Raw genomic sequence first — 25,881 nt, forward strand, 5'->3', positions numbered from 1 at the left:
CCAATATGTGTACTGTAAACAGTCTAAATTGTGCTAAAATGGTGGTTACTCAAAATCATTATCTTTTTACAAGGAAGAGTCTGCCAGTCCCAGGGTACCACCTGTTGAACTGATAGCCACTTGGATGAGCTAGCTCGGGTAGGAAATGGAAATCTGAGGAAAGTGATGCAGAAAAGAAAGAGGTGGGGCGCAGCTTCAGGCAATATATTATTACCTCTTTTTGTGCTGAGAAGAGGTAAGGCCTTCTTGATTTCTTTATCTCATTTTATCTCCGATTCTCAAATGTCTTTTGCAATAGGTAAAAGCCTTCTGTTCATCTTGCATCTTTCACTGTTGGACTGATTCCCTCGCACCATTGGCAGAACTTACCAAGGAGGAAATATTTTGACAGAGTTTAGAATTACTAGTAGAGGTGAGAAAGGAACTGGAAGGAAAACAATGTTTCAAATTATTTTCTTTTGCCAGTGCATCAGAAAAAGCTCTTTCCTGCAGCTTGCAGACTTCACAGAAGTTTTTTGGTGTCTTTTCTCAGTGTTTATCCTCTCCAAAATAACAAAAAACAACTTTTGCCCGTGTGATTACCACTTGGAATCACAGCATAGCAACATGTCCTGTGAGACTGTGATTGCCAAGCTGCATGAGGATGGAGAGCTTAAGGTGCTTGTGAAAAAATCCTGTGCGTTGCTGGGTGCACACCTCTGTCTGAGGTGTAATCTATGCCTGCACCAGACAAGCAGCATGCACTTGTCTGAACAAGGAGCTGCAGCCAGCCAGCAAGCAGAGTTAAGGATTAACCCAAGAATTAGCAAAGACAAAAAGCTTAATATGTACAGCATGGACTAAAGAAACAGCTATGCAGCTGGGAACTAATAGTTCAGCTCCTCATTGGATCATCACCAGGGGGAAAAAACAGCCTGTGCTTAATGAGGTGTTTCTGATCCTCCCCATGTTCCCCTTCCCTGGCCTATGTTAGAAGAATTTGCTAAGAAAACATTAGGCAAATCTACCACACAGCTTCTAACCAGCAGCCGTCCCTGCTCTCTCTTCCCCTCCCCCACATCACCCTTTCACAAACTCCCCACCACCCTCATCCTTCCAATTTTGTCACTAGATCTTCCAGCTCTAATTTCAGACTTCCTTTCCTGACAGTTGTCTTTGCATCTGCCATCTTCCTCCTCCCATCCAGCAAGGAAAAAAAGCCTTTCTTACTTGAATTAGAGCTGGATTCATGAGGTTCCAGCAAGTCTGCAAGAAAATGTGTTGGGGATGCCAAACATGAGTGACATCCAAGACAGCAGTTGCTTGGCAGCCCAATGGAGACCCAGATTGACTCGAACTGGTGTCTTCCCTTTGTCACAACAGTGCTGTGCATCTGCCTCCTGCCTGAGGCGAGAGGGTCTTGTAGGTTAGAAGGGATGCTGGGCCACAGTGGTCCGGAGAGCCAGAGGGACATGGGACAGTAGGCATTGTCACGAATGCTGCCAGTGTAGGGCCCTGGTGAAACCAGGTGCTGGCCCTGCCCATGTGCTTATCAACTTGCAGTGACACCTACGATCTTCTCTGCCTTCTGACATTCTTTGCAAAAGATAAACAGACACGCAATGATTTCCTTAGTTTCAACACATGTAGTCAAAGTGCTACTTACAGCGTGATCCGAAACCCTTTGTGTCTTTGATTAGTCATTCCTCAGGTCAAACTATATTTAAAATAAGGAAACCTGGTAGAATGGAAGGTGCCCCACCTTTTTAAGAAGCTTTAGTTGTATAACTAAAGACTGGTCTTCATTTCTTGGCTGGTAACTTCCTCCTCTCACCACACCTACTGTTACAGGAAAAAAAAAAAAAGGGAGAGCAAACTGTTGTCAGAGACAGCAGACACATGCCAAAGAAATTGTGGGATCCTTACAAGCTTCTACCCGTAGAAGTTCCATGTGGAAGTCCATATGCTGAGGCTGTGTGTCGTGTTTATCTACCTTTTGTATGGGGTGAAAACAGGTAAGAAATCAACCATTTCTTTTGCATTTTCTTGTCAAATATAACATGGTTTCTGTGCTTTGCAGAAACGTGAATATATCTACCCTCTGCATTATAGTTACTGCTTAGGGTTTTTTCTCTAGCATTATTTATTTTGGCAAAGCAAATTGGTTACATGAATGTAGTCAGCTCTAAGAGTTCCAAATGTAAAACCAGAAGTCATTTTTATTATCTTTTCCTCCCTTTGCAAACATTTCTCTTATATAAGTACTATCCACCGACACTGAAAATGTCATTTGAAATCTTCCGAGAAGAATGATTTCTTTTCAGCAGTGTCTTATATGACAGACGCGAAGGATGAATTACCATTTATGAACAATAAGCTTCGTTTGATATCCTCGCAGCCCTATCAAGAACCAACCTGTGTAACAATAAACAAATGTACTGCCTTGTGTTAGCATACACATGGGAGCAAGTCAAGTTACAGCTCTCTGCTTTGTAGGGAAAACAAACAGGATTAAAAAAAAAAACCCGAACAGTGTTCTTATAAATACTAACTTGTATTTCATCAGGTTCTCTGGAGCAATATTTGGGGTTGTATTTTGCTTAGTTTGTTAAATATGCTGTAGGAAATTAGTCATAAGAAGTGGAAAAAGAGAATTGTGTGAAAAGGCACCAAGGAAACTCAGTGACATACTGAAGCCCAGTTTAAGAGGCAGAGGGCACGATGCTTTTCTCTGTGGAAAAGTGATGGAAATCTTCACTGCTGCTGAGATGTGCTGTGCGGCAGTGAAGCATGTTTACAGCTGGAGATTCATTGATGTGTAAGACCAGTCTGTTGAAACACACTGTAAAATGCCCAGGCAATGTGACAGTGTTTTGAGAGTCAGTGAAACTGCAGAGACACAGAAGCAGCAACACGCTTCTCTGAGGTCCACACAAGGTGTTGTTGGGGTGAGCAGCACCCTTGGCGGGCTCTGTGGCAATACAGTCTCCCAGGGCCCACAGCTAGGACAAGTGCAAATCTGACCAAGTGACTACCGACCTATTGAAGTGAAAATCTGTTGGAACTTCACGTTGCAAGAGGACAGACTGGTGGAGTTAAAAAATTCAGCTGCTATTCTATTCATGTAGGCAGCCTCAAGATCACACCCCTAGAATTGGGCTGTGCAAACCTGTTGCAAACCCCACCTGTCCATAGGATGAACATCCCAGACAGAAGGAAGAAAAAGCCTCCAAACACACCATCTCCAAGAAAGGAATAAGAGAGACCAGGGGAATGCAGGCTTTAAGTAGCACTGACTATGGTAAATACCACAGTCTGCCTGGGACCATTCCCATGGCTGCAACACTCCCACCTGGTGGTATATAACTTCAGAAGATAGATAGATACAGATACAGATACACATCTTCAGAACGACGTTATTCTGAAGATGCCCCTCCTGCTGCCATAGCATCTCAGAGGCTGATCTCAAGCTCAAGACAAAGATGTCCAGCTCCCCTACAGGAACGTGGGCTTCACAGATTTGTATGCCCCCTGCTACAGATGCTGAGGCATCAGGGCACCTTGCCCGGGAAATTAGTGGTTGCCATCCTATTTTACATATCAGAAAACTGAGCAGAAGGAGAAAAGTGAATTGCCTGAGGCTGTTCAACAAGATAATGGCCAAGGCAGAGCTGGAAGGGAGTTAATGGTACACTGGGGTAATTGCCACATTTATTCACCTTTCCTGAAGGGGTCTGTTGGACACCGGTTTAAGTACAGTGCCAGAGCGTAAGTTCCCACCTCATCTATTTGCTTGCAGAGTTAATCTCAATAAGCCTCTTGCCCCATCAGAGAAATCATGTTGGAGTTTCAAAGACACTTCCAGCCCTTTGAGTAGGATTCACTGTGCTTACCAGAATGAAAAGCAAAGCCAGGATAACTGGCTGTCCTCAGCTTTTGTAACACATGGTGGATGAGTCTGGGATACGCACCAGCCTGCCAGAAGAGAAGCTGGCAGGTTTTCCCCCACTATTAGCACTGATCTGATTTTGTTAATCAAAATAGAACAAATCTAACAGACTCAGTGCCGATACAACAAGGCTTTTTAAACAGTTCCTGTGTTAGGTATTAGCAAATGCCAATCAGCTCTTTAAAAGCTCTTCTTTACCAGAAGGTTTGGGCTGTTGTGACAAACACAGTGCTCCTCTGGGCCAGTCTCAGCACCATGCTGGAGATACAGAAACAAATTAAGCAACCAGTGCAATCTTGCACCATATAAAAGGTATTCTTGCCTGGCATTTCTGCCCGTATTACTACACCTTCAGTGGCAGTAAAGATGATTACCAATACTATATAATAATACTATACAATAACTAAAACAATTTCTAGTCATTAGTAAAAAATAAATATATTTGTTTATGTTGCAGTAGCACCTAGAGGACAGTTGTTGAGTTTCACTGTATGCTGGTGCATATCAGCAAAAAAAGGTAACTTTTCTCTGCTAGTTAGTTATAAGATCTTCACGTGAGCAGTGTCATAGGAGAACTCTTGCTGCTGTTTCTCTGGAGCATCTCAGCACTGTAAGAGCAAGACAAGAGCAAGCTGGCCAGGAGACAGCCACTCAGGTCACCTTTACTCTTGCAAGCAGGGCCCAGAGTCCCAGTGACCCTGGGAGCTCTGAGGGAAGCGTTACAGGCACAACACCCTCAGCTCGGAGGCCACAGATTTCAACGGATGTTCCTTGGGCCTGGCCAAGGGCTCATTTTCCACCACTCCTGTCCCACTATTCATATTTTAGCATAGGCTTTACACAGGAAGGACTCCATGGATCTCAAATGTTAAAATTTATTTCTGAATTTATGGTAGCAATTTAAAATATCCAGTTGGACTTAACTGCAACATCCTTGTAGCCTATTAACTTTTATTTCTCGAGCTCCTGGGGCTTCTACAAAGTAATTAGCAGACCTATGGCAACTAAGCAGATTATTTTATGTGCTGGGCACATAGCAGTTATATGACTCTCACGCTCCTGATTTCCATAGGAGGGGAAATGGGAAAGTTGCTCATGGAAACTGTGAGGGTTTCATCATTTAGAAATTAAAATGCACACAGTATTGGAAATTTGCTGGAGCACAATTAGCTTACAGCTGCAGGTTTTCTAAACCCTTCTGCCTACTGCACAGCCCTTTAAGCAGCAAAGATCAGGAAGATTTCTCTAGCAACTCCAGCCTGAACAATTATTGCAGCCCAGGGCGTATGTGTGGGAGAGAGACACCCTCTCCCACAAGGTTCTTCAATAAGATTAAGGGGATTTGGGGAGAAGGATTGTGAGCCAGGAAGAGGCTCCAAAACCTGGGAGGGCCTTCGTAAGCAGTGTCTGTCTGGAGACAGTTATTCCATTCCCTGCCAGTACGCTGTTGGAGATTGTATTGGATGCTGAAGGCTCAGCTGGTGTTCTGCTGGAAAAGCAAGGCACAAAGACGGGCTTTCAAATGGCAGAGACCATCCCATAAAGCAGCGCCTACACAAAATTCAGTTACTCTTCAGCTGCGAGTAAAGCAGTACCAGTAACATATCTCAGGCAGTCAAAGGGTGTCCCATTTTGCAGTCTGAAATAGCAGGCTGCATCTGCACGTACCAATGAAGCGCTGAGCTCCCCTCACAACAGCAAGATCCTCTGCAGCTTGTCAGCTCCAGACTGCAGTTACAAACCAACCGCAAGGGCATCTCTTTGCCCTAGAACTTGTCCAGAGCACCTGGGAGTGCTCTCAAACCCATACAGCAACCATTCTGGTTATCAGTCTCTAACATCTTCCTCATGCTAGTGGGATTTTGGGTGAAAGTCTGTGCCATCTCCCAGCTGCTAGTGGAAGCAGCACTGTGCCATTTCAGGGAATGCTGCTCCGAGAAGGTACACTCGCTGTCTGCTCCAACATGGCAAGAAAACCTAATTTTCAGGGTAACTGCAGTCAAGAACATGATGGAGAGGAAAGGAGCAGCCCCAACTCAGGCGGTTCACAACATATGTTCCTCTGCCTGTGCAGGGCTGGCAGGCAGAACAGGTCAAAGCAAACACATTGGTGCTAACCTCGGGATGGCCACATTGTGCTCTTTTTAGAACCTGGGGAGACATGCCCTGCATTCACAGCTCTCAGCTTCGGCAGCGCTTTGATAGGGACAGAGCTGAAAGTGAAGCTGCTGCTCTACACCAGACAGAACCCATCCTGTGCTGAAGAGCTCAACTCAACTGCCTCCAGGTATCTAGATGTAACCAAGAAAACTACCTTCATCATCCACGGATACCGACTCACAGGCTCTGCCCCGGTCTGGATCCATGACTTGGTACATCTCCTGCTGTCTGTAGGAGACATGAACGTCATCCTTGTGGACTGGAACCAGGGGGCAACAACTCTCATCTACAGTAATGCTTCCAGAAACTGCAAAAAAGTTGCTGAGATTCTGAAGCAACTTATTGATGAAATGTTGGTAAGTTGAATGTTCGCACTATGAGAGTCATTAATGCACAGTATGTAAAGGGCACAAAGGAAGTGTTTACAAACAGCAAGATGTATTATAAGGTATTAATACATTAATTTTTGGAAGTGCAGCTATACTGCAGTGCCAAATTCTACCCTCAGACTTGGTATGAGGGTATTTTGTTGCAATATTCAGTTTCCACTCTAAGCCTTTACATTTCTGGACACAAAAGTCTACAGACTTGTTACATGCATAGAAACTACTTCTGCTTTCTGCATGTCCAAAGCTTATGGGGATCAGCTACAGCTCACAGCCGCTCTAAGCTGTTGCACAGGCACAGCAAGGATGACACTGGGTCATTAGCATCGTTGTGTCTGCTAACTCTTTGCAGGAACCACACGTGAGGCAACCAGAGTGGTACTCATGTGGTCCATGAATACTCGTTCCTGTCCACACTTGCAGTCACGGCCCCTGGAAAATAAAACCATCACCCGAACTGTTCTCATCACAGCTGGCTCAGACACAGGCCTCAAACATGAGCGCTGGCTGTACTGTGGCACTATCAAAGGGGGAATATTTACAGAATGGAACACATCAAGGGAAAATTTGGGACAAGTAGGGAGATACAATTACCTTCCTCCTCCTGATACTTTTTTATGACTTTCAAGTGCCTAAAATCTGTGACCAGAAGTACTTTTAAATCTCAGGTTGACGGAGCATCACTCGACTCCTTGCACATGATAGGAGTGAGCCTGGGAGCACACATCTCTGGCTTTGTGGGACAGATGTTTGATGGTACGCTTGGAAGAATCACAGGTAAGCCCTTGCTCCTGTCAGTCCTTTTTCCTTCAAGGATAGCTGTCCACCGTGAGCGGAGTGAGCTGCAGAGTGCTGAAGGGATGCCACACACGTGCTTTGCATTGCAGGCCTTGACCCAGCAGGCCCCTTGTACAGAGGAAAGCCACCCAGTGAGAGGCTGGATCCTACAGACGCACAGTTTGTTGATGTCATTCATTCAGACACCGTTGGTATGTGACATTTCTCCTATTTCCCATCACAAAGAAAGCTAGAGACTGATGGGGAGCACAGGAAAGTAGGGGCTCTGGCAGGCAGCAGTGCTGGGGGCATCCTTGCTCCTTTGGCCCAGCAGGAAAGCAGTCTCCTTCACTGGTGCTGTGCAGGGCACTCCGGTCCTGTGTCGCCCACACTGTCAAAGGCACTCCCTCAGGAGCTGCTGGTTTGTCTTTCAAAACATGCTGCTGTTCTATAGCAATTATAGCCTCCTGGCCCATGAATTACAAGGACTTAGGCAGACCACCTGCAGCAGTGCAGGAGTGCCCTGTTGCTACTGCAGCACACGGTCCTGCCAGAGCAGCTGCACATCAACAGCACACTGCGGAGCCGGGCTGCCGCCAAGCACGTGCCGTCTAAGAAGGTAGTCACACCGCTCAACACCTTGCACAGCAGATCAGTTATCCCCAACCCCGTGGCTCCCTGAATGATGCTTCCAGTCTTTATCCCACCTCCCCCGGGCTAAACCTTCATCTGAGGGTGAATCCGGAATCTCCCGCAGCCCACTCCGCCAGCCAGGCCAGCAGCGTGATGCAAGCCCTCCACTCTGCTCCCACAGGTAACCTACCCCTAGCACTTGGCTTTCCCACATCATTGCTGCCTCCTGTCTTCTCCCAGCCCTGCCAGGAAGTTGGACTTCAGCAGCACAGCAATACCCAGTGTTTCACATCCCTTTCCCTCTCCTGCATACAGCAACACAAAAAGCCAAATTTTGTACTGTCACACACAGAGACTTTTTTTAGGTATTTGATACCGTTGCTAAAATAACACAGCTGGGTCACAACCATTTGGCCTGCTGCCTAAACAGATGAATGACATTAATATTTCTGCACAGGCAGGCATCCTAAGCTAAATAACTATTATTTTTCCCAGTTAGTTTCTTATGTTTTCTTCTTCTGCATTTTACGATTTAATATTCCCTGATATTTTCTTTTGTCAGTACTAGGTTACAGAGAAGCATTAGGCCACATAGACTTCTACCCCAACGGTGGGACCAACCAGCCTGGCTGTCCACTGACAATATTTTCTGGTAATTAATTCTGCCTTGAATTGCACAAACACTGACAAAATGTTTCCAATCAGAAAAAGAGGAGGTCAGAGAAACAGCATCACTGCTTAGAAAATACATGAAAACCATATTCTGGGAAAGCTGCGACAGCAATCTCTTCCCAGCATCGATGTGGCACACTGACGTAACAACAGAAGTTTAGCTGATGTGCACCAGGCAGATATATGAGTCAGGGGTGATCCTTCTGCTCTCTGTCAGAAATGCAAACGGGATTAATTTTCCATGCGAAAAGTCATCAGGTAGATTTGTGCCTTCATTTTGTGAATAGGTTCAGAAAACCCATGGGTTTTTTGTTGGTTTTTTTAAAAAAAAAATTACTTAGAACATATATAAAACCCCAAGGACTAGCAATGGCAAGAACCTGTTCAGAAAACAGGTTCAAGATAAACATGGGGTGAGCAGTTATACCAGATCCAATGCACCTTTCTTGACAGTGACAGACAGTGCAATCTGGCAAGTACAGCCCTAGTCTTGAATGCAAGAAGGCATTTTTCCTTTCCAGCCTGGCAGCAGAGCTGGTTTTATGAAACCTGGGTGAAGAAGATATCTCACAGAAGAAAAGGCAGTAATATGAACTCAACCCTTATCAGACCCAAGAGAATCTACATAGGAAACCAGCCTGAAACAAAAATCCATAGGAAATGAGGCTTCACTCATTTTGTTATGCCTTTCTAAAGAGTTTTTTACACCAAAATGAAAACCCATGTGCAAAAAAAAAACCATAAGGCAATATCCAGCTGTCAGGCCTGAGCTCAGAGAGGAGAGAACACCTGAGATGGAATAGGATCCATAGCTGGATCCTCTGGAGCTGCAGCAACAATACAAACAAATACGTTTTTAAAACCAAAAAAGACAAGAACAGTAGACACAGGCAGAGCTGAGTGCACTCAAAGGCAGAAGCTAGTGCTCACTAACTGTTCTGCCACAGCCCAGTACTCCCCAGTGCTGTCTGTTGTGTTCAGACTGGTTAGTGACTGTCCGCTGGTGTGTCCTTCTTTGCTAGTGCATTAATACTGTTTTCCCAAAGCATGAGGATCGCTAACAAAATATTTCTTCCCTATGTATGATTAAGGATTGCAGTATTTTAAATGTGACCACCAGAGGTCTGTTTTCCTGTTCATGTCATCCCTGAAACAGAGCTGCAATATTACTGCCTACCCGTGTGACTCATACAGAAATTACAGGAATGGCAAATGTACCAGCTGCGAAACTTTTTGGCCTATGCCATGCCCCATCCTAGGTAAGGATCCAGGGAATGTAAACACATCGTGAATGCACGTGTCTGGCAGAGCTGCCCATCATTACTGTAACTTGGTATGTGACAAACATTTTGCTAAGGGACTAACACAACACAGTGCTTTGCAAAAGCAGGTAAGTTGTTTCCACTGAGGTTTTTGAGCTGGTCTCCTTCACTTCTGCAGGGGTACAAGCCTCCGCTGCAGGCAAAAGAAGTCTGAGAAGTTTCCCTGCACCTTGTACAGCCATATCACATTATGATCCAGAACAGAAATCCACATGTAAAGGATCCAGAACTAGAAAAGCCAAAACAAGTCTTGGGATCTTTACACTACAGTCACAGAAACAATGAAGTCTATTAGTTGCAGAGTTTGAGGGATAGGGGCATGTTCTTGCTAAAGCAGCCTCTTTTCTGAGGAATATTCAGCACAACAAACCCCTCTTGACTCTAAAAGGAATGGCAGAGGGGTGAACAAAGGGTATTCTGGTTTTTTGTAACTGACCCACAGAGATGTCCCAGCCTGGATGTGATAGCCCAGCTTCAGGCTGCCATTTCTGAAACGTTGATGCTAAAACCCCTGACACTTCCAGAAATGAACCTGCAAAGCTAAGGGGGTTGATTTTCATTCTGCACTGCAAAATGAAATCCTTCTTGACCATGGAAATCAGATGTGGAAAAAGATCAATCTTAAAATAAGTGCTGAGCCATAACCAGGCATATTTAGACACTCAGTTGGCTTTAGTTACACAAGTAAAATTAAGCCCTGGTAAAAGTCTACAGAGTACGGGATCATGTGCCACAGTACTACCTTGCAGCTGCCAAGCAATATACTATTTCTTGAATACTTGCTTTGTTATTTTCAGCAATTTAGTTGCTTATATACCTATGCAGTAACTCTCTGTTTCATTTTCAAACTGTCATCTGTAGGCTATTATGCCCATAAGTGGAAAAGCTATTTAACACAACAGAGCCATCCAGTGACAAGTATGTTTTTTGATACAGCGGACAAAGAGCCGTTCTGCAGTAAGTGACTAAGATTTCTGAGATGATTTTTCTTTGTGTCTTGCCTCCTTCAGCAACAGCCGTGCAGAGATGGTTAGTTGCTGTTGGCATCATAGCCAGCATTTCAGAAACAAAGCCAGTGACTGCTGGATAGAATTGTTCCCATCTGCAGTCTTGCCATTGCATTCCCTATCTGCAAACCTGCCCGGGACTGTGAAAGCCGACGACTCACTAGAGATGTGCAAGAACAGACTCATCTTGCTTAGGAAGCTAGGAGATTTGTTGAGAACATGCAAATGAACCATGAAAAGGTAGTTCCTAAACTGTGTTTCACAACAACACACCATTCTTTTGTGCAAGAAAGAGGTGTGTGGGATTGATGAGAGTCAAAGACATGCTCTGAGCTAAACAGGTAAAAAAGCTACCCTGGGCAAAAGCGAAGGGAACAGGGAAAGGGTCCAGGCAAGGGAGAATCTGTGGGGAAAAAAGGTTTCACAAAGGTTTCTCCTCACCCCCACGATCACTGACTTACCAAGCCATGGGCAGGGATTATGGCCTGAGCTCCAGTGCTCGTCAACAAGTAAATTCAGTGATTTGCCGATCAGAGTGAAGAATGAACAATTCTGCCCCGTGGTAGAGAAGACAAATCAAGGATGCCAAGAACAGAAATGAAGGGGTTCAGAGGCGGACAGGAGGAAGAAAAGGCAACCTGAAAGTGAATGGGGAAGGCAGGGAGTGAAAGGCAGCATGCCGAAAGCTATACAGAGAGGCCACCTTGCATGCCACTTGTGTAACCCTCGCTCTAGTGCTTTCCCAGACATCTCTTAATATCTCTGTTAGAAATCTCTGCAAAGGGAGATGGAAGCAGGAAGGAGAAAGAGATTTAAGAGATAAATTGAGGGGGTTATGTCAGATGAGCAAATGGGAGAAAGACATCATCCACCTGCAGCTCAGCTCCCACCCAGGCATGCAGCTGGGCTGGAAAGCAGAGCGAGCGTGCAGAGCTCTCTCTCTCGAGCTCTCTCTCTCTCTCTCTCTCTCCTTCCTCAGTTTATCACTACTTTGTGGATATTATTACATGGAACAAGGACACCAGAAGAGGCACCTTCAGCATTGTACTAGCTGATGAATCCGGGAAGAAGGCAGAATCTAAAGTTAATCCGTAAGTCTTACCGATGTGCTGTTCTGTGAATGTTAGCAAACACTTGGTGCAGCTGCACCTGGGAGGAGGCAAGATACCCTCCCCTAATTTCTCTGCTGATACTTGACAGTGTACATGCTTTCAGGGATTCCCTGGTGCTATGTGGTTTTCACAGACTCTCCCAGTGCAAGTTGGCTGACAGCCCTGTCCTTTGGTTTGGGCCTTTCTCAGTCATGTAAAGGACTGAAGTGGACAGTCTCAGCCAGTGGCACGGCTGTGCTAGGCTTCCACTAAAACAGGAGGAAAAACACATCTCCCCCTCTTTCCTTCCGCTTCCAGCTAGCATCCCTTTCCAGCTCCAGGTGCCCAAGACAGCTGGGATGAACCTGGGCCTGAGTAGGTAACATCCAAATCAATTCATTCCACTCAGAGAGGCAATTAATGACTGGTGTTTATGTGGACATGCAAATTCCTGACTGATCTAAACACACTTCAGCAAACAAGTCCTGCTCAACTAGTTTTCCCAAGTATCTCTAACTGCATACTCTCTCAGCCCTATCTGCCTGCACCGGAGCAATCTGCATAGCTCCCTGGGGCTGCACAACAGGACTACCCACCCTGCCCAGCCTGCGACAGCCCACCAGGCAGCATGCTTACACACACACATCATAAACACCTTTGACAGGTTAAAACTTGTCCTATTTGTCAGGCCTCCTAACACTTCTACAACAAGGCCAGTCATTTTCAGTGTTGCAACAGGGACGTGCTTCCAGTCACATCTGCACTCCTCGCCCTCCGTAAGGGCAACCTTAAACTACAGCCATACGGCTATACAAAGAACGTGTTGTGTGGACACAGCGTCCTTGCGAGCAGCCCTGCCGATGTTGCACTGACACCAGTGTGGTTTTCATGCATATCTCAAAGTGGAACTGGCCATTCTGTCAAAAAGGACCAAGGTCTAACCCCAGCCTTGTGAGGCTTCACATCTTTAAGTCTTGTGCTCTCTTCCCGTCCTGAGCAGCTGGATTACTCTCCGTTAATTTCAGTCACGGAATCCCAGACTGGTCAGGGCTGGAAGGGCCCTCTGGAGATCACCTAGCCCAACCCCCTGCTAAAGCAGGGTCTCCTAGAGCAGGTTGCACAGGATCACATCTGGGCAGGTTTGAATGTCTCCAAAGAAGGAGACCCCACAGCCTCTCTGGGCAGCCTGTGCCCGTGCCCCCTCACCCTCAAGGTAAAATAGTTTTTCCTCATATTCAGATGGCAGTTCCTGTGCTGCAGTCTGTGCCCATTGTCCCTTGTCCTGTTGCTGGTCACCACTGAAAAGAGCCTGGCCCCGTCCTCCTGACGCTCACTCTTAAGATATTTATATGCATTGATAAGATCCCCTCTCGGTGTTCTCTTCTCCAGGCTAAACAGCCCCAGCTCTCCCAGCCTTTCCTCATCAGGGAGATGCTCCAGCCCCTCATCATCTTTGCAGCCCTCTGCTGGCCCCTCTCCAGTAGTTCCCCGTCTCTCTTGAACTGGGGAGCCCAGAACTGGACACAGCACTCCAGATGCAGCCTCACCAGAGCAGAGCAGAGTGGGGCCAACACTGCATTGTTTCACACACACTTCTGCTGCATTTGCCAGAAGAGAACTACCAGAAATTTAGTTGAGGGCATTCATACCCCCCAGGTACAGTGTTCCACTTGTAGAGCTACCTCAGCCATGCAGCGCTGTTACAAACAGATCTTTATATACAGCAACGTATTCTGCAAACTCCATGGATGACCCAGTGTTCAGATCTGCACAGCCAGCCTGGTACAGACATCATTTGGGTCTAGTCCCCTCAGGTTCAAAGCAGAAGCACTGTGAGGATTCTGGTTTGGGACTAGAGCAGACAGCATCAGACCTCTGTGTCCCCACTTCCACCCCAAGTAACCAAGTGCACAAGTGGCTGAGCAGGTTCACACCTGGAGACCCGAATCCATGCCCATTTCCTGTAAATCACAAACTAATCATAAGTTCAGTCCTCCTCCCCCGACACTGTTTCTAATATTGTACTGAATACATTAAAAATGGTGCCATTCCCTTGGTGGCTCTCTGACACTTTGTCTGCTTTATCTTTAGAGAAGCTGCAGCTTTTCAGCAGTACAACCATATCACTCTGCTAATTGGATTCGACCAAGATTTTGAAAATGTAGAAAAAGTTTCCTTGACGTTTTCCACAGGATCTGTCATTGGCCCAAAATTCAAGCTCAGGATTCTCCAAGTGAGGTTCCGGTCACTTACAAGTCCAGAAAGGTAAGCAGAGGTTTATAAAACATTTCTGTGGTTGCAGACTGGACAGAAGTAAACAAATCTCCCAGATTCCTGACCTGGCTGAGTTTGTCTAGAAGAAATAGATTTATTTCATATTTAATAATTCTTGTACACATATCTTGGGAATAAATTCCACCTTAAGTCCACGCGTACAAACCCCACAGCTGAATACCTACTTCAACACAGAGGTTCTCTTCTTGTAATGGAAACATGTAATTAATGGTCTGACTCTGATGTGGTCTGACTTCTTAACCTTTGGTCAGGAAAATGACCTTTGAGAAGCTGCTCAGGCCTGAACTCTGGGCTGAAGGTAAATGCAACTCTCAGGGAAATACAGATGCCCAGCCTCAAATACACATTTTATATCTCAGTCAATTTCTATGTCCAGTCAGGCAGGGAGATTAATTTACTCCTGGAATTCCAGTAACTGGGAGCTGCTGGCCACTATGCCCCAAAGCACTGAATACTGCACACAACATCATGAGGTACTGACCAGGTCATTTGCTGATGAGATTTCTACAGCTGCTTCAGTCACCTCATTAACCTCCTCCTGCTCTGCAGTCCTACCCTTAAGCTTCTCCGATTTCTGGGGCACCTTTGGAGGATGGGATCTCTGCCTGAGCTCAGCAAGTACTGAATCTCTTAGGCTGACCTTGTGTGCAAGGACAGTACGTGGACATCAAACCATACCACGCTTTAGATTTGGGCTAAAACAGGGATTGCATATCAGAGAGTCAGAAGGGTCAAGCAAAAAAGGAGAGAGCCGCAGTACGTGTTTCTTTGCAGTTTGTGAAGATCTGCTACCCTTGGCCTTGGAATAAGGAAAAGATTGATAAGCAATCTTTTTGCTAATAAGCAAAGTCCTTCTGCAGCTCCTCCTTGCTGACATTCCCTTTCTCCTGTCCTACATCTCCACAGTCACTTCCAGCTCCAGATCCACAGTCTTTGAAAAAGTAGATGCAGATGCCCAAACATTTCATCAGAGGCTGTCCACCTTCCCCTAGGAGGGGCTGCTACAGGCTACAAGCACAGTTTCACGACTATTTTAACACCATTAAGTAATCAGCCACTGCCACAGGGAGGGACGTCCTGCCCTCTTGTCCTTCTCTGCACCAGGGCTAACGCTTATGTGGCCCCAGGTGAAAGCCTGCGTATTTCCTCTGGTTTTCGGCTGGGCGAGCTCTAAGGCAGACCAGTGCCTGGTCCCAGCTCAGTGGTGGCACAACCCCTAACGCTGGTACCAGGGAACCGGCAGGGACACGCAGGCGAGCTGGAAGGACCCACCCATGCGGTGGACACTCAAGTGTAGACAGGCTTAAAGGGAACCACAAACTCTGCAGCCAACACCTCAGTTTGCTTGCTGGGTTTTGTGTTCTTTTTTCCACAAGGAAAAGCAAAAGGTAACATAGAAAAGAATGAAAATATGCTCAAGGTATTTCTGACCTCGGTAAGGCTTACACTGACCCTCACTTGAGGTGGTCTTCAAACCGGTTGTCTTGAGAATGTGACTTATTTTACATAAGCCTCCAGCACGCTGGGAGGCCCGACTGGGGGATGGTACAAGAATGGCTCATTTCTCATTTCTGGCTCATGTTGACTGTTTGTACGCAGACCACATCTGTGCAGGTATGACCTCGTCCTGATGGAGAACACCAAAAAAACCTTCAAGCCCATCCCATGCTGGAGCAGGAGCTAAGACCCCAACATGTTATTTCTGAATGTTACATCTGAACCTGGCTGGCCGGCGTTTCCAGCCATACAGACGCTCATCTGAAAGCTGCCCAGCACCGTCCGCGCACCAAGCAACAGCGGGGCCCTCCTGCGGGCTGCCATTTGTAAATGGGGCTGTAGAAGTGGCACACACAAAAAACCACCCCTACAAAACCCCAAACAAACAACGACAAAAAAAAAAGAAAAAAAACCAAAAAACAAAAAACAACAAACTCAAAAAACAGGATGGCGTTGTGTGTTTTTGGAGCACCCCTCCATGGTGGGGCAGAGCCGCCTCACCTCAGGGGCCGGGCTGAGCTGAGGGGCCGCACTGAGCCCTCGGGAGCCGGGCTGGGCTGCGCCCTCCGGGGCCGCGCTGAGCCCTCCGGGGCCGCGCTGAGCCCTCCGGGGCCAGACTGAGCCCTCCGGGCCCGCGATGTTCCCCCGGGTGCCGAGCCGGGCCGAGGGGCCGCGCTGAGGCCCCGGGGGGCCGGGCCGAGGGGCCGGGATGATCCCTCAGGGGCCGGGCCGAGGGGCCGCGCTGAGCCCCCGGGGCCAGACTGAGCCCTCCGGGACCGCGCTGCGCCCCCGGGTGCCGGGCCGAGCTGAGCCCTCATCGGCCGGGCTGAGCCCTCCGGGGCCGCGCTGAGCCCTCAAGGGACCGGGCTGAGGGGCCCGCGCTGAGCCCTCCGGGCCCGCGCTGCGCCCCCGGGTGCCGAGCCGGGTTGAGGGGCTGCGCTGAGCCCCCGAGGGCCGGGCTGAGCCCTCCGGGGCCGGGCCGAGGGGCCGGGCCGATCGCGCAGCACCTCCCCGCGCCTGCGCGTCCCGCCGCGGGACGGGGGCGGGCGGCCGGCGGCAGCGGCGGCCCCTCCGCGGGATGTGGCGGCGGCTGGCCGGGCTGCTGCTCACCTTCGCGGCCGCCACGGCCGCCCTGTGGCTGCTGTCGGCGCGGCTGAGCGCGGGGCAGGCGCGCAGGTAGGTGCGGGGGCGGCGGGGGCGAGGCGGGCCGGCGCTCCGGGTCTGCCCCCGCCGCTGCCCCTCCGCCTCCCTCAGGCCGCTGCGGTTCCCGTCGGACCTGGAGGAGCTGCGGGAGCTGGCCGAGGCGCTGCGGGACTACGAGCGGCAGCACCGGGGCGCGGCGCTGGCCCTGTTCTGCGCCGCCTACCTCTACAAGCAGAGCTTCGCCATCCCCGGCTCCAGCCTCCTGGTACGGCCGCGCCGGGGGTCGCGGGGGGGAGGTGCGAGCCCCTCGGGGGGGGGTCCTTCGGCACCGGGCCCCGACCGGGCGCTGCTGCGGGGCAGGGCCGGGCCGGGGCCGTGCGGGGCGAGCCGGGGCCTGCCAGGGTCGGGTCGGCCCGACGCCCCCGAGGAGCCGGGGCGGCCAGCTGGGGGGGCGGCCAGGCTGGGGAGCGCCGGGGTCTCACCGGCCCGTGCCCCGCAGAACGTGCTGGCCGGAGCGCTCTTCGGGCCGTGGACCGGGCTGGCGCTGTGCTCGGCCCTGACGTCGGTGGGAGCGACCTTCTGCTACCTGCTGTCGGGCGCGTTCGGAAAGCAGCTCGTCGTCCGCTACTTCCCGGGCAAGGTGGCGCTGCTGCAGGGGAAGGTAGGAGCGGCCCGGCTCTGCGGCACCCGGCCCGGCCCCGGCTGCCTGGGGTGCGCCTAGTGAAAACCCAGCGTGGGTAGGGGATGTGTCCGGCGGGGAAGGGCCTCCTGCCAGCCGGGCTGGGAGCAGGCTGCTCGCAAAGGGGGCCTGTGGAAAATCCCAGATCCCAAGGGAAATCAGAAGTAAGATAACGGATTGATGGGGAAGCCCCTGTGCTCCAGAGCTGCCTCCACCCATCCTGTGCAGCGTTGTACAGCTGGAGGTGGCTGTGCTATCGACTTCCCCATCTCTCATCCAGGTCGGATTCCATTTTCACCACTGGCAGGGAAGGGGCTGCCTCACCATTAGGCTCCCATATGTACCTAAAGCTGCTGCTTTTCATCAGTTCTGGACTGATGTTACAGCATGTTAGAAGAAAACTTACATTCACTTTAGTGTCATGACCGTTCAGATCTTACTGCTGTCTGAAGAGCAGAAAGAATTTGAAATGTTTCTCTCGGCAGGTAGAAGAGAACAGGAGCTGCTTATTTTTCTTCTTGTTGTTCCTGAGGCTGTTCCCCATGACACCAAACTGGTTTCTGAATCTCTCAGCTCCCATTTTAAACATTCCTGTGTCCCAGTTCTTCTTCTCTGTTCTCATCGGTAAGGCCTGGGGAGACTGTCTGAGGGTGCAGCGTGACATTGCTTCTCTCCTGGTCACAGAGCCTTGGGCAGTATGCTGAGCTGGGGAAGGCAGAGTGCAAGGCTTATAGCTGCGACTGCCACATTTAACTGTTTGCCTCCATGCTGCCCTTATACTCAGTCATCTCAGAGCATTTTGCAAATATGTGTGCATCACCAATGCAGTAAAGTTTTGAATCGCACCCCATTCTTTCCATTATGAACACAGATCCCTGTGTCTGGCCTTGGGCAGGAGCATATTTGAGCTAATGTTGCAGGGGCGAACACTAACAGACTTTTTTCTGCTCTGATTTTTTTCAGGTCTTACACCATATAATTTCATCTGTGTGCAGACAGGAGCCATTCTGTCACAAATCACCTCTTTAGATGCCATTTTCTCCTGGGACACGCTGCTCAAACTGCTTGCAATGGCTATGGCAGCATTGATACCCGGGACCCTCATCAAGAAATACAGCAAGAAGCACTTGAAGCTGGATGAAGACAAGCATGCAGAGTTACTCAATGGCAAAAAGAGCTTGTGATGGCGCAGGTGCCCCAGATTTTGGGGGACTGCCTCACAAAAGCTGCAGGTCTCTGCTCCTGTGGGTTATGTTCTGCATGCTCTGTGCCACTGTGGACCAAGGACAATTGCAGTTTTTAATTGTTCTTCTCATCTAAGAGGAGGTGTAAGGTTCTTATTTTTAATGAATGTTTAACTGTGCATGTTCTGCACGGAGAGCGCTATACACGGGTTTTGTGAACACTTTGGTTCATTTGCCTGGTTTGTTTTAAAAAAATCTGGAGACGCAGCCTGTGTCTCCAAGTGTGCCTGAGGGTGTTGCCAGCCCACTGCAACTGTACCGGCAAGGGAAAAAAACCTGAGGAATATTAGCATCCTGTGAGGAGGGCAAATCTAACAACCCCTTAGTGCCTTCCCAGCTCTTCAACATGGGGGCCAAGCACCGGTCACGCTACCCACCCAAGTCACAGGCTTCCCTTGAGCTCCTGTGGGTCTAGCTTTGTGATCCCTGCTAGTCTCGATGGTGTGACTGATGTGGCAGCAGACAACTGCTGCCTGCTCCAAGGCTGAGCCAGGCTAGTTTTCTACCCAGCCTCATCCCTTGGCACCTAGAAGTTCACAGCACAGGGGCCTGTACTGAGCTGCAACAACAGCTATTTTTCACCACCACTCTAGCAGCAGCATTTCCTAGCTCTAGGGCAGGCCCTACTCCCTCTCCAGACCCACACTCATTTAGCATTTTTGGCCTAAAATGACAAACCATGCCCTTCTGTGCTGTTGGTACCTGTACTACTGCACCTAAGTTGAGAAAAAATTATGTTTCAGGGTCCCTGCCGTGTCTGTAGCAGAGCCCGCGCAATTGTAGAAGACTTCCTCTGATGTTCTGATGTTAAGTAAGCACACCCCGCAACAAAACCATTCAGGATTTGGGGCCAGCTATGAGCTGCCTATGTATCATTCACATGTCAGAACACACAAGACTGACAGACCTCAGAAGCAGTGGCTACTACTCCCCACAAAGACTAAAGGCAGGAGGGGGAGGAATGGATGTGCCTGGCTGGCAGTGATTTGTCCTTGACAAGCACCTTGAACCCTACACATTTGCTCATGTATAGGTTTCAAAATAAGCAGTTAGGCTCTGTCCCAGCTGCTGGGGAACAGTAGCCCCCAGGGATGATATAGTGCTCCTCAGTTTTTGGTATTTGCACCTCCTTGCTCTGTTCCCCACGAGCTTGCCCTCCACTTAGATGGTAAAGTAAGTGTTCCGGCATGGATGGGGCAGATGGGAGACCCCGGAGCACTTGGGAAGCTGACAGTGAATGCTGCATCCGTTTAAGCACCTTCCCCCTCGACAGGGTTGGAACTGAGTGGGACAGCAAGGAGCCCAGGGGGAGAAGCCATGGTGACAGGTTCAATCCCCCAGCTCACATTGCCAAAATCACTCATTTGACAAGAGCAAAAGCCAGCACTTGGGGACACCCGGGGTGCCTGGTAGGCTACGTGTGTCCGACCAAGCCTCTGCCCCGCTACTTGGAGCTCCCAGTAGTTCCAGTTCAGTTGTGTTCAGAAACAGGTAACAACAAGCTGCTCACTAACATGGTGTCAGTTACTAAAAGGCTTCGTGACATTATCCCAAAGTACATGAGAAACCATTCCCAGATCACCAGACCAGCCTGAGAAGCTTTGAAGTACACTGGCTTTTTATTCCATGCATTGTTTGCTTTGATAGTCATTCTTGTTTCCATCACTGTACACTGTTCAATACAAAAAAAAAAAAAAAATCATCAAGTTTGTATCAGGAATCCGCAGAGCAGGGAGGAGAGAGATGAACACTACTGGACAGGGCCAAGATGAAATGGTTACTTAACACGACAGTGGGGAAGGCAACATTCAGCTCTGGGAGAAAATCTAGGCTAGTGTTCAGGAGCTGTCAGCAGCCATGAGAACTGGATCAGGGTAGTCGGGATGCTGAAAAGGGAACGAACCCACGGTTTACTTCTGTCCCGCAAATGCGGTGTTACTGCGAGAAGGAAGCAGGTCAATGCATGCCTCTCAGCCCCGTACCCTGCTAGAAGAGAAAGTGCAAGGAACTGCAGCGGGCGCCCGTGAAGCATCACGTCTGTCTGCTATTCAGGGCAGGTTTCACTAAGCAAAACACCCAAGAGCCCCCCGCAGAACCGGCCACAACTGTCCCAGGAACGCGGGGGGCTGCTGAGCCGCCCCTGCCCGCACACAGCCGAGGGCACGAGGTGTCTGTGGGGCAGGCTGGGGTTACATCTCCACAGGTACAGCAGGTACAGGGATACGCGTTTAGGCAAGGGGGCTGCCCTAGTGGCAGCCCCAGAGGGACGCTGCATAGTAGGCAGCAGTTAGGAGGAGTGACACCGGACCGTAACAGTGTGGTGACCTGGGCATGTAAAGAAACTAGAGCTCAGTGTGGCAGCAAGACAACCCAAAGGGTTCCACTCTGCTTTTCCAGGCCACAGAATGGGCCAGCGTGTCCCCGAGCAAGGACGGGGAGGGATCGGCACACACCCGGGACAGCTGGCCCAGAAGGGTCCCAAAATCCCACACATCAAAGCTTCTATGCTTCTCTCCAAGCCCAGAGGAACTTCATCACCTGGTGGATGAGCTCTAAAGCAGAGACCACAGCTACCAACCCCCCCTCCGGGCTCTTTTTGTTAGGGACTAAATCATGGCAGCCTGAAGCTCCTGCCTGGAGGCACCGACAGGCCTGTGCCGGGGGCAGCTCTGCTCGGGGCCGGTGGCTGCAGGGCTGCCCTAGCACACCGCGGGGCCCTGGGCCGGCACCGTGCTGCCCACCGGCACCGAGCAGCCCTGCCTGTCGGAGCCCGGGAAGCCTGCCACTCCTGAGCAGCAGAGCCTCTCCCGGGGCATAAGGCCTGGCATCCTCTCCTGTGGGGGACGTCTGATGGTAGATCTCAACCTCTCCTCGTGCAATAGTTCAGTCTGTCTCTTTGTGTGCGTATATTATGCGCACACAGTTCTCCACCACTAAATTCCTGCACCCCAGCCTCCTGAGTAATCATCCACACCCACCTCTTCAACACCAAAATATTCCTCGCGCCACGACAGCAAAGCCATCGCTGGCCTGCCACCTCCTCCTGGCTGGCTGAGAGACAGAGAACATTTGGGAGAAGTGAGGGGTGGGAAGAGAGGAAACAACAAACAAGCCAGGCAAGAGCTTCGCTTCCCACGGCATTCTGCTTCCACGAGCCACTCGCTCCCTCTCCAGCAGCCTGCTTGGTCCCGACGGGTGATCCACCGGGCAGTGGAACCGCTGCTGGCCACCCTGATTTTGCACCCGCTGCCCGGAGCAATTGCCCTCCTTTCTGCTTGTCCTTTTGGATGCTCTTGCCAGGGGATCTTGTGATGGTTATTTGCTTTGTGATCAATTCAAAGGCCACTCGCTCCCTGATCACCGTTCCCTGCCAGCTCTGCTGGCAACATGAGCAAATGGCAGCTTCAACCACAGGGAATATCATGGGGCTGACGGCATCCATCCCTCTCAGCCCGGCCCGGACAGGTTCTCTGCCCCAGTATAACAGCATCCTTGGAAATCACGACAGGCAGCAACTACTGACAGCTGCTGAGACCAGCTCTGCTCCCATCCCCCCCAGCGATCAGGGAGAAGGTAACATCACACGAACAGATTACAATTGTGCTAGCGGTGAAGCCAACCTTCTGATCTACAGAAATGATAATAAATAATAAAATAACATCATAACTTAAGATCTGTGTGTAGTCCAGCTACAAAAATTTAAAAATATGGGATAATTTAACTCATACAATACTGCTCTCTGTATAAGTAAGACATTTTCCTTCATTTTGCCGTGAGGCTATAAATTACCACAGTTAAATTCAAACCAATATTTTAACATAAAATGTAAACAAACAAAGCAACAGAAGTACCTGTCCATGGTCCATTCCTGCCATTCATCTCAGGCTGGTGTGCCAGTCTGCAGAGCAGCACCCAGCAGCGCGGCCGTGTGCCACACGCGTGGTGCAGCCGCGCCAGCCGGCACGCCAGGAAGGGCAGAGTGAAAGCTCTTGCAGGGGGACATCAACTAAGGTAGGGGGGGAACCGTGCTCTATCATTTTGTTCTCTTTAAATATTGACTTAGAAGAGTAGTGTTTGAAGGGAAGGCACTATGAGTTCTATCAGAAAACAAATTTTTCTCATCTGCCAATGCCTCGGCCTGTCACATACCAGTTCTATCCTCACTTTCACCTGCAGCGTTTCAGCCTGAAGGAGAAACAGAGGCCTCAGGGTACACCCAAGACACAGCTACCATCAGGATTCCTTGTGCAACCTGTTTTGCACAAAGCCTGACATGAAGGGCAGGCAGCTGTTAATGCTTTCAAGAATGTACAGTGAATAAGGAGACGGAGCAGGGCTAATGCTCTTATCTAGGCCAGTGATTCCCAGTCTTCCCCCTCAACACACAGCTCTCTGCTGGTTATCGACGCTGTTGTAGGTGAGAGACTGCTTCTCCAAGTCCAGTACAGGCATCTCCAGTTTCCTCCCCAGAAGAGTGCTCAGGCTCTGCAGAATGTGCTTTCCACGGTTTGCAAGTTCTTGCTTTTCCAACACTGATTTGATTGATTTCTTTGACTGACTGAAACAGGCAGGAGGTAAGAGGAGGAAGTAAACTGGGAAATGGCACACTGCATCTGAAAGAGGTTTCCCTGCTCAACTGGAGATCGACACTGCCAGAGTGAAGCAAGGATGATGTTAAGAAGTGCTCTTATACCAATTCTCGAGAGGACGAGGTTAGAATACATTTGCAGGATCTCACAACAAAATGCTGATTAAAAAAGAAACTAAAAATCCTTCAAATATAACCCACTATTACATTCCTGGGGATGTATCGACTCAGAAGACCCTGGATGCTAGCACCTCAGTACCAATTTTCTCCAGGAACATGTCCACCTTCTGATTAAAAATGACCCAGCTGGTTATACTGAATATGCTTTGTTCACAGGTTACCCTATAGTAAGGTCTTTTTATGCTTCCTCATTTGATAAGACTGAGTGGTTTAGTTTTCTTGATCTGTTCTCCAATCTTCAGGGCCACGAGGCCTGGTCCCCTGTGAAAGCAGCAAGAGAATCCCCCTGCATTTGTACACAAAGCTGTCCAGGCAGGACTCCCAGGATGTTTCTCTGTAATGTGCTTGCTTTCTGAACGTGGTTTGTTTTTGTTTTTGTTTTTTTTTTGCAACAAGTCTGTGTGTCTATAAATACAATCCACTCTTTACAGTAAAAAGTGTTAAAATGTCAAAAAAATAAATATCCATGTTACAGTAACTAGATTATTCAATAAAATACATCCCTGCCATTCTTGATTGAAATGCTCAAAGAGAATTAATTTCATTTGGACATTTTCCAGAGATTCGGGTTATTGCAAATCACTCCTGGGGTGGGAAGGAGAAGCATCTTCTCTTCCTGTAAAGTGTGATGAGGGGAATGAAGTGGAATCTCAGGGAAATCAAAATGCCAGTATCAGGAAGCTTTGGGGGAGATATGTATTACCAAGTAGCAGAGCTGCAGGGCTTATTGGTCCTGACCGTGGCATCAGAACACTCCCCTTCAGAAGAGTCACAGTCTGATTCTCCAAACTGTGCTGGGTTCTGCAAAGCAAAAGGAAAGGAGGAGACCTGAGCAACATTCCTGTACTGCAGATCAACCACACCATCCCAATCTGTCTCAGCAGACAGGCAAAGGTCACCACCAGCGGAGAAGGAGAGATTGGCAGCGCACAGGAGATAGCAACAGCACACAATCGCCCTACCAAAGGTCACTTGTCTCTCCTCAAACAGGGGACAGCAGAAAAATAGCTGGTCAGAGCGCTACCAAACACAGAGTTACGATAAAATGGGGCAGCAGGCTCCGTTCTACCCCTCCCGAACAATTGTAAGACAATAAAAAGAAGGAAATCATCCCAGCTTCATCAGCAAGACTGCCAACGGATAAGTTTGAGGCAGACAGTTTATATCCATTCTATTTCATTATCTACCTCATGTGCTGTTTTTTACCCCACTTAATGCAACTGCAAATCTGATGGCCTCCCAATATCTCACTCATCTTGACTGGCAAATTACATTCCGTTTTGTTTGTGCTGCTTTTCCCCATCTATTCCTCTGGTCAAGTATGAGAAAGACTGGGTATTTAAGCTGTTACTTTGTTTTAGTACATCTGCCACAGCATTTCCTAGGCAGGCAGCCAACTTTCTGGCCTTTGGATTCCTTTTCATAACATTTTATTACTTATTTTTTTACTCAATAGAAGGAAGAGGGATAAGTGAACGTACAACTCACCTCACAGCTGTGTTCATCTGCACAAAGTTTGCCCAGAGACATCTGAGTCTTGACCCTCCGCACAGCACACTCTTTGTCTGAAAGCCCATCAGACTGGGTGGAGATTTCAATGGGGATCTCTGGAGTCTGGGACAACATGTCCTCCAGCTTCTCAGCCAGCTCATCTTCCAGCTTGGTAGCCAGCTCATCCGGGCTGTTCGAATGATCGCTTGTGTTCCCCTCCTCTCCGTCTGACACAGAGAAGTTCTCCGAGCTGAAGGTTGAGTAGGACTGGCAGCTGCTAATGCAGCGGTGAGGTCTGCAGACAGGAGAGTGGTTCAGCGTTCAGTTTGTATCACAGTGCCTCTGATTGCAAAGAACTTCCCTGGGTGCTGCGTCCAGCCACTCTACTATACCTGGCCTAACCAGACCCCACTCCTGGTGCCCACTGTGCCCTGGGTGAGCCCATTCCCAGGAGTCCACTGCCAGCTAGAAAAGCGACAGCTTCTCACGCACCTTCTCACTGCACAGAGTAAGAACGAGCTGTGCACCAGCACAAGGCTACAGTCTGAACACAAGGAACTGCTTCTGGGATGCAGCAGGGGTACAAACCAGGCAGCTTGCTTTTGAGACATGTATCACAATCCAAACCCTCGCCACCTTAGTAGTGTAGTGAATGCAGAGTGGCTGCTACGAGTTTACACAGGTTCCCCTGGCAAACCTCATCTTGCTTCCTGAGCACGCAATGCAGAGCAGATTTTTGCATCTGTACTTTTAACTGGCATCTTCAGCACAAGAGGAACAGGGCTTGT

The 25,881-nt window shown here is 49.1% G+C and overlaps 3 protein-coding genes across 10 annotated transcripts in view; 2 read left to right on the forward strand and 1 right to left on the reverse strand.

The window, feature by feature from the left end:
- The first annotated feature begins 1,747 nt into the window (after window positions 1–1,747).
- LIPH (lipase H) lies at window positions 1,748–16,130 on the forward strand. Its single transcript, XM_040613878.1, has 10 exons — window positions 1,748–1,994; window positions 6,077–6,444; window positions 7,143–7,251; window positions 7,362–7,463; window positions 8,447–8,536; window positions 9,648–9,815; window positions 10,740–10,835; window positions 11,865–11,976; window positions 14,068–14,241; window positions 15,871–16,130. The coding sequence occupies exons 1-10, from the start codon at window positions 1,943–1,945 to the stop codon at window positions 15,953–15,955; spliced, it is 1,356 nt and encodes a 451-aa protein (XP_040469812.1). The 5' UTR covers window positions 1,748–1,942; the 3' UTR covers window positions 15,956–16,130.
- Window positions 16,131–16,793: 663 nt separating this feature from the next.
- Window positions 16,794–18,993, forward strand: TMEM41A (transmembrane protein 41A). The gene is made up of 5 exons (XM_040612785.1): window positions 16,794–16,944; window positions 17,023–17,176; window positions 17,411–17,572; window positions 18,076–18,214; window positions 18,554–18,993. Exons 1-5 carry the CDS (start codon window positions 16,847–16,849, stop codon window positions 18,772–18,774), a joined length of 774 nt encoding a protein of 257 aa, XP_040468719.1. The 5' UTR covers window positions 16,794–16,846; the 3' UTR covers window positions 18,775–18,993.
- A 1,441-nt stretch (window positions 18,994–20,434) lies between these two features.
- The window catches only part of MAP3K13 (mitogen-activated protein kinase kinase kinase 13), a 79,901-nt gene continuing 74,454 nt past the window's right edge, over window positions 20,435–25,881 (reverse strand). For 7 of the 8 annotated variants that reach the window (XM_040612778.1, XM_040612783.1, XM_040612779.1 and 4 more), the window contains 3 exons: window positions 25,091–25,388; window positions 24,306–24,403; window positions 20,435–24,218 (listed from right to left, as the gene is read on the reverse strand). In XM_040612778.1, coding sequence (XP_040468712.1) covers window positions 24,182–24,218; window positions 24,306–24,403; window positions 25,091–25,388 — 433 coding nt within the window. In that variant the 3' untranslated portion in view covers window positions 20,435–24,181. Of the gene's footprint in view, window positions 24,404–25,090; window positions 25,389–25,881 lie in introns of all 8 variants that reach the window. The other variant, XM_040612784.1, reaches the window with a different exon arrangement.

This window comes from Falco naumanni, chromosome 13, assembly GCF_017639655.2.
Source record: "Falco naumanni isolate bFalNau1 chromosome 13, bFalNau1.pat, whole genome shotgun sequence".
Lineage (NCBI taxonomy): Eukaryota > Metazoa > Chordata > Aves > Falconiformes > Falconidae > Falco > Falco naumanni.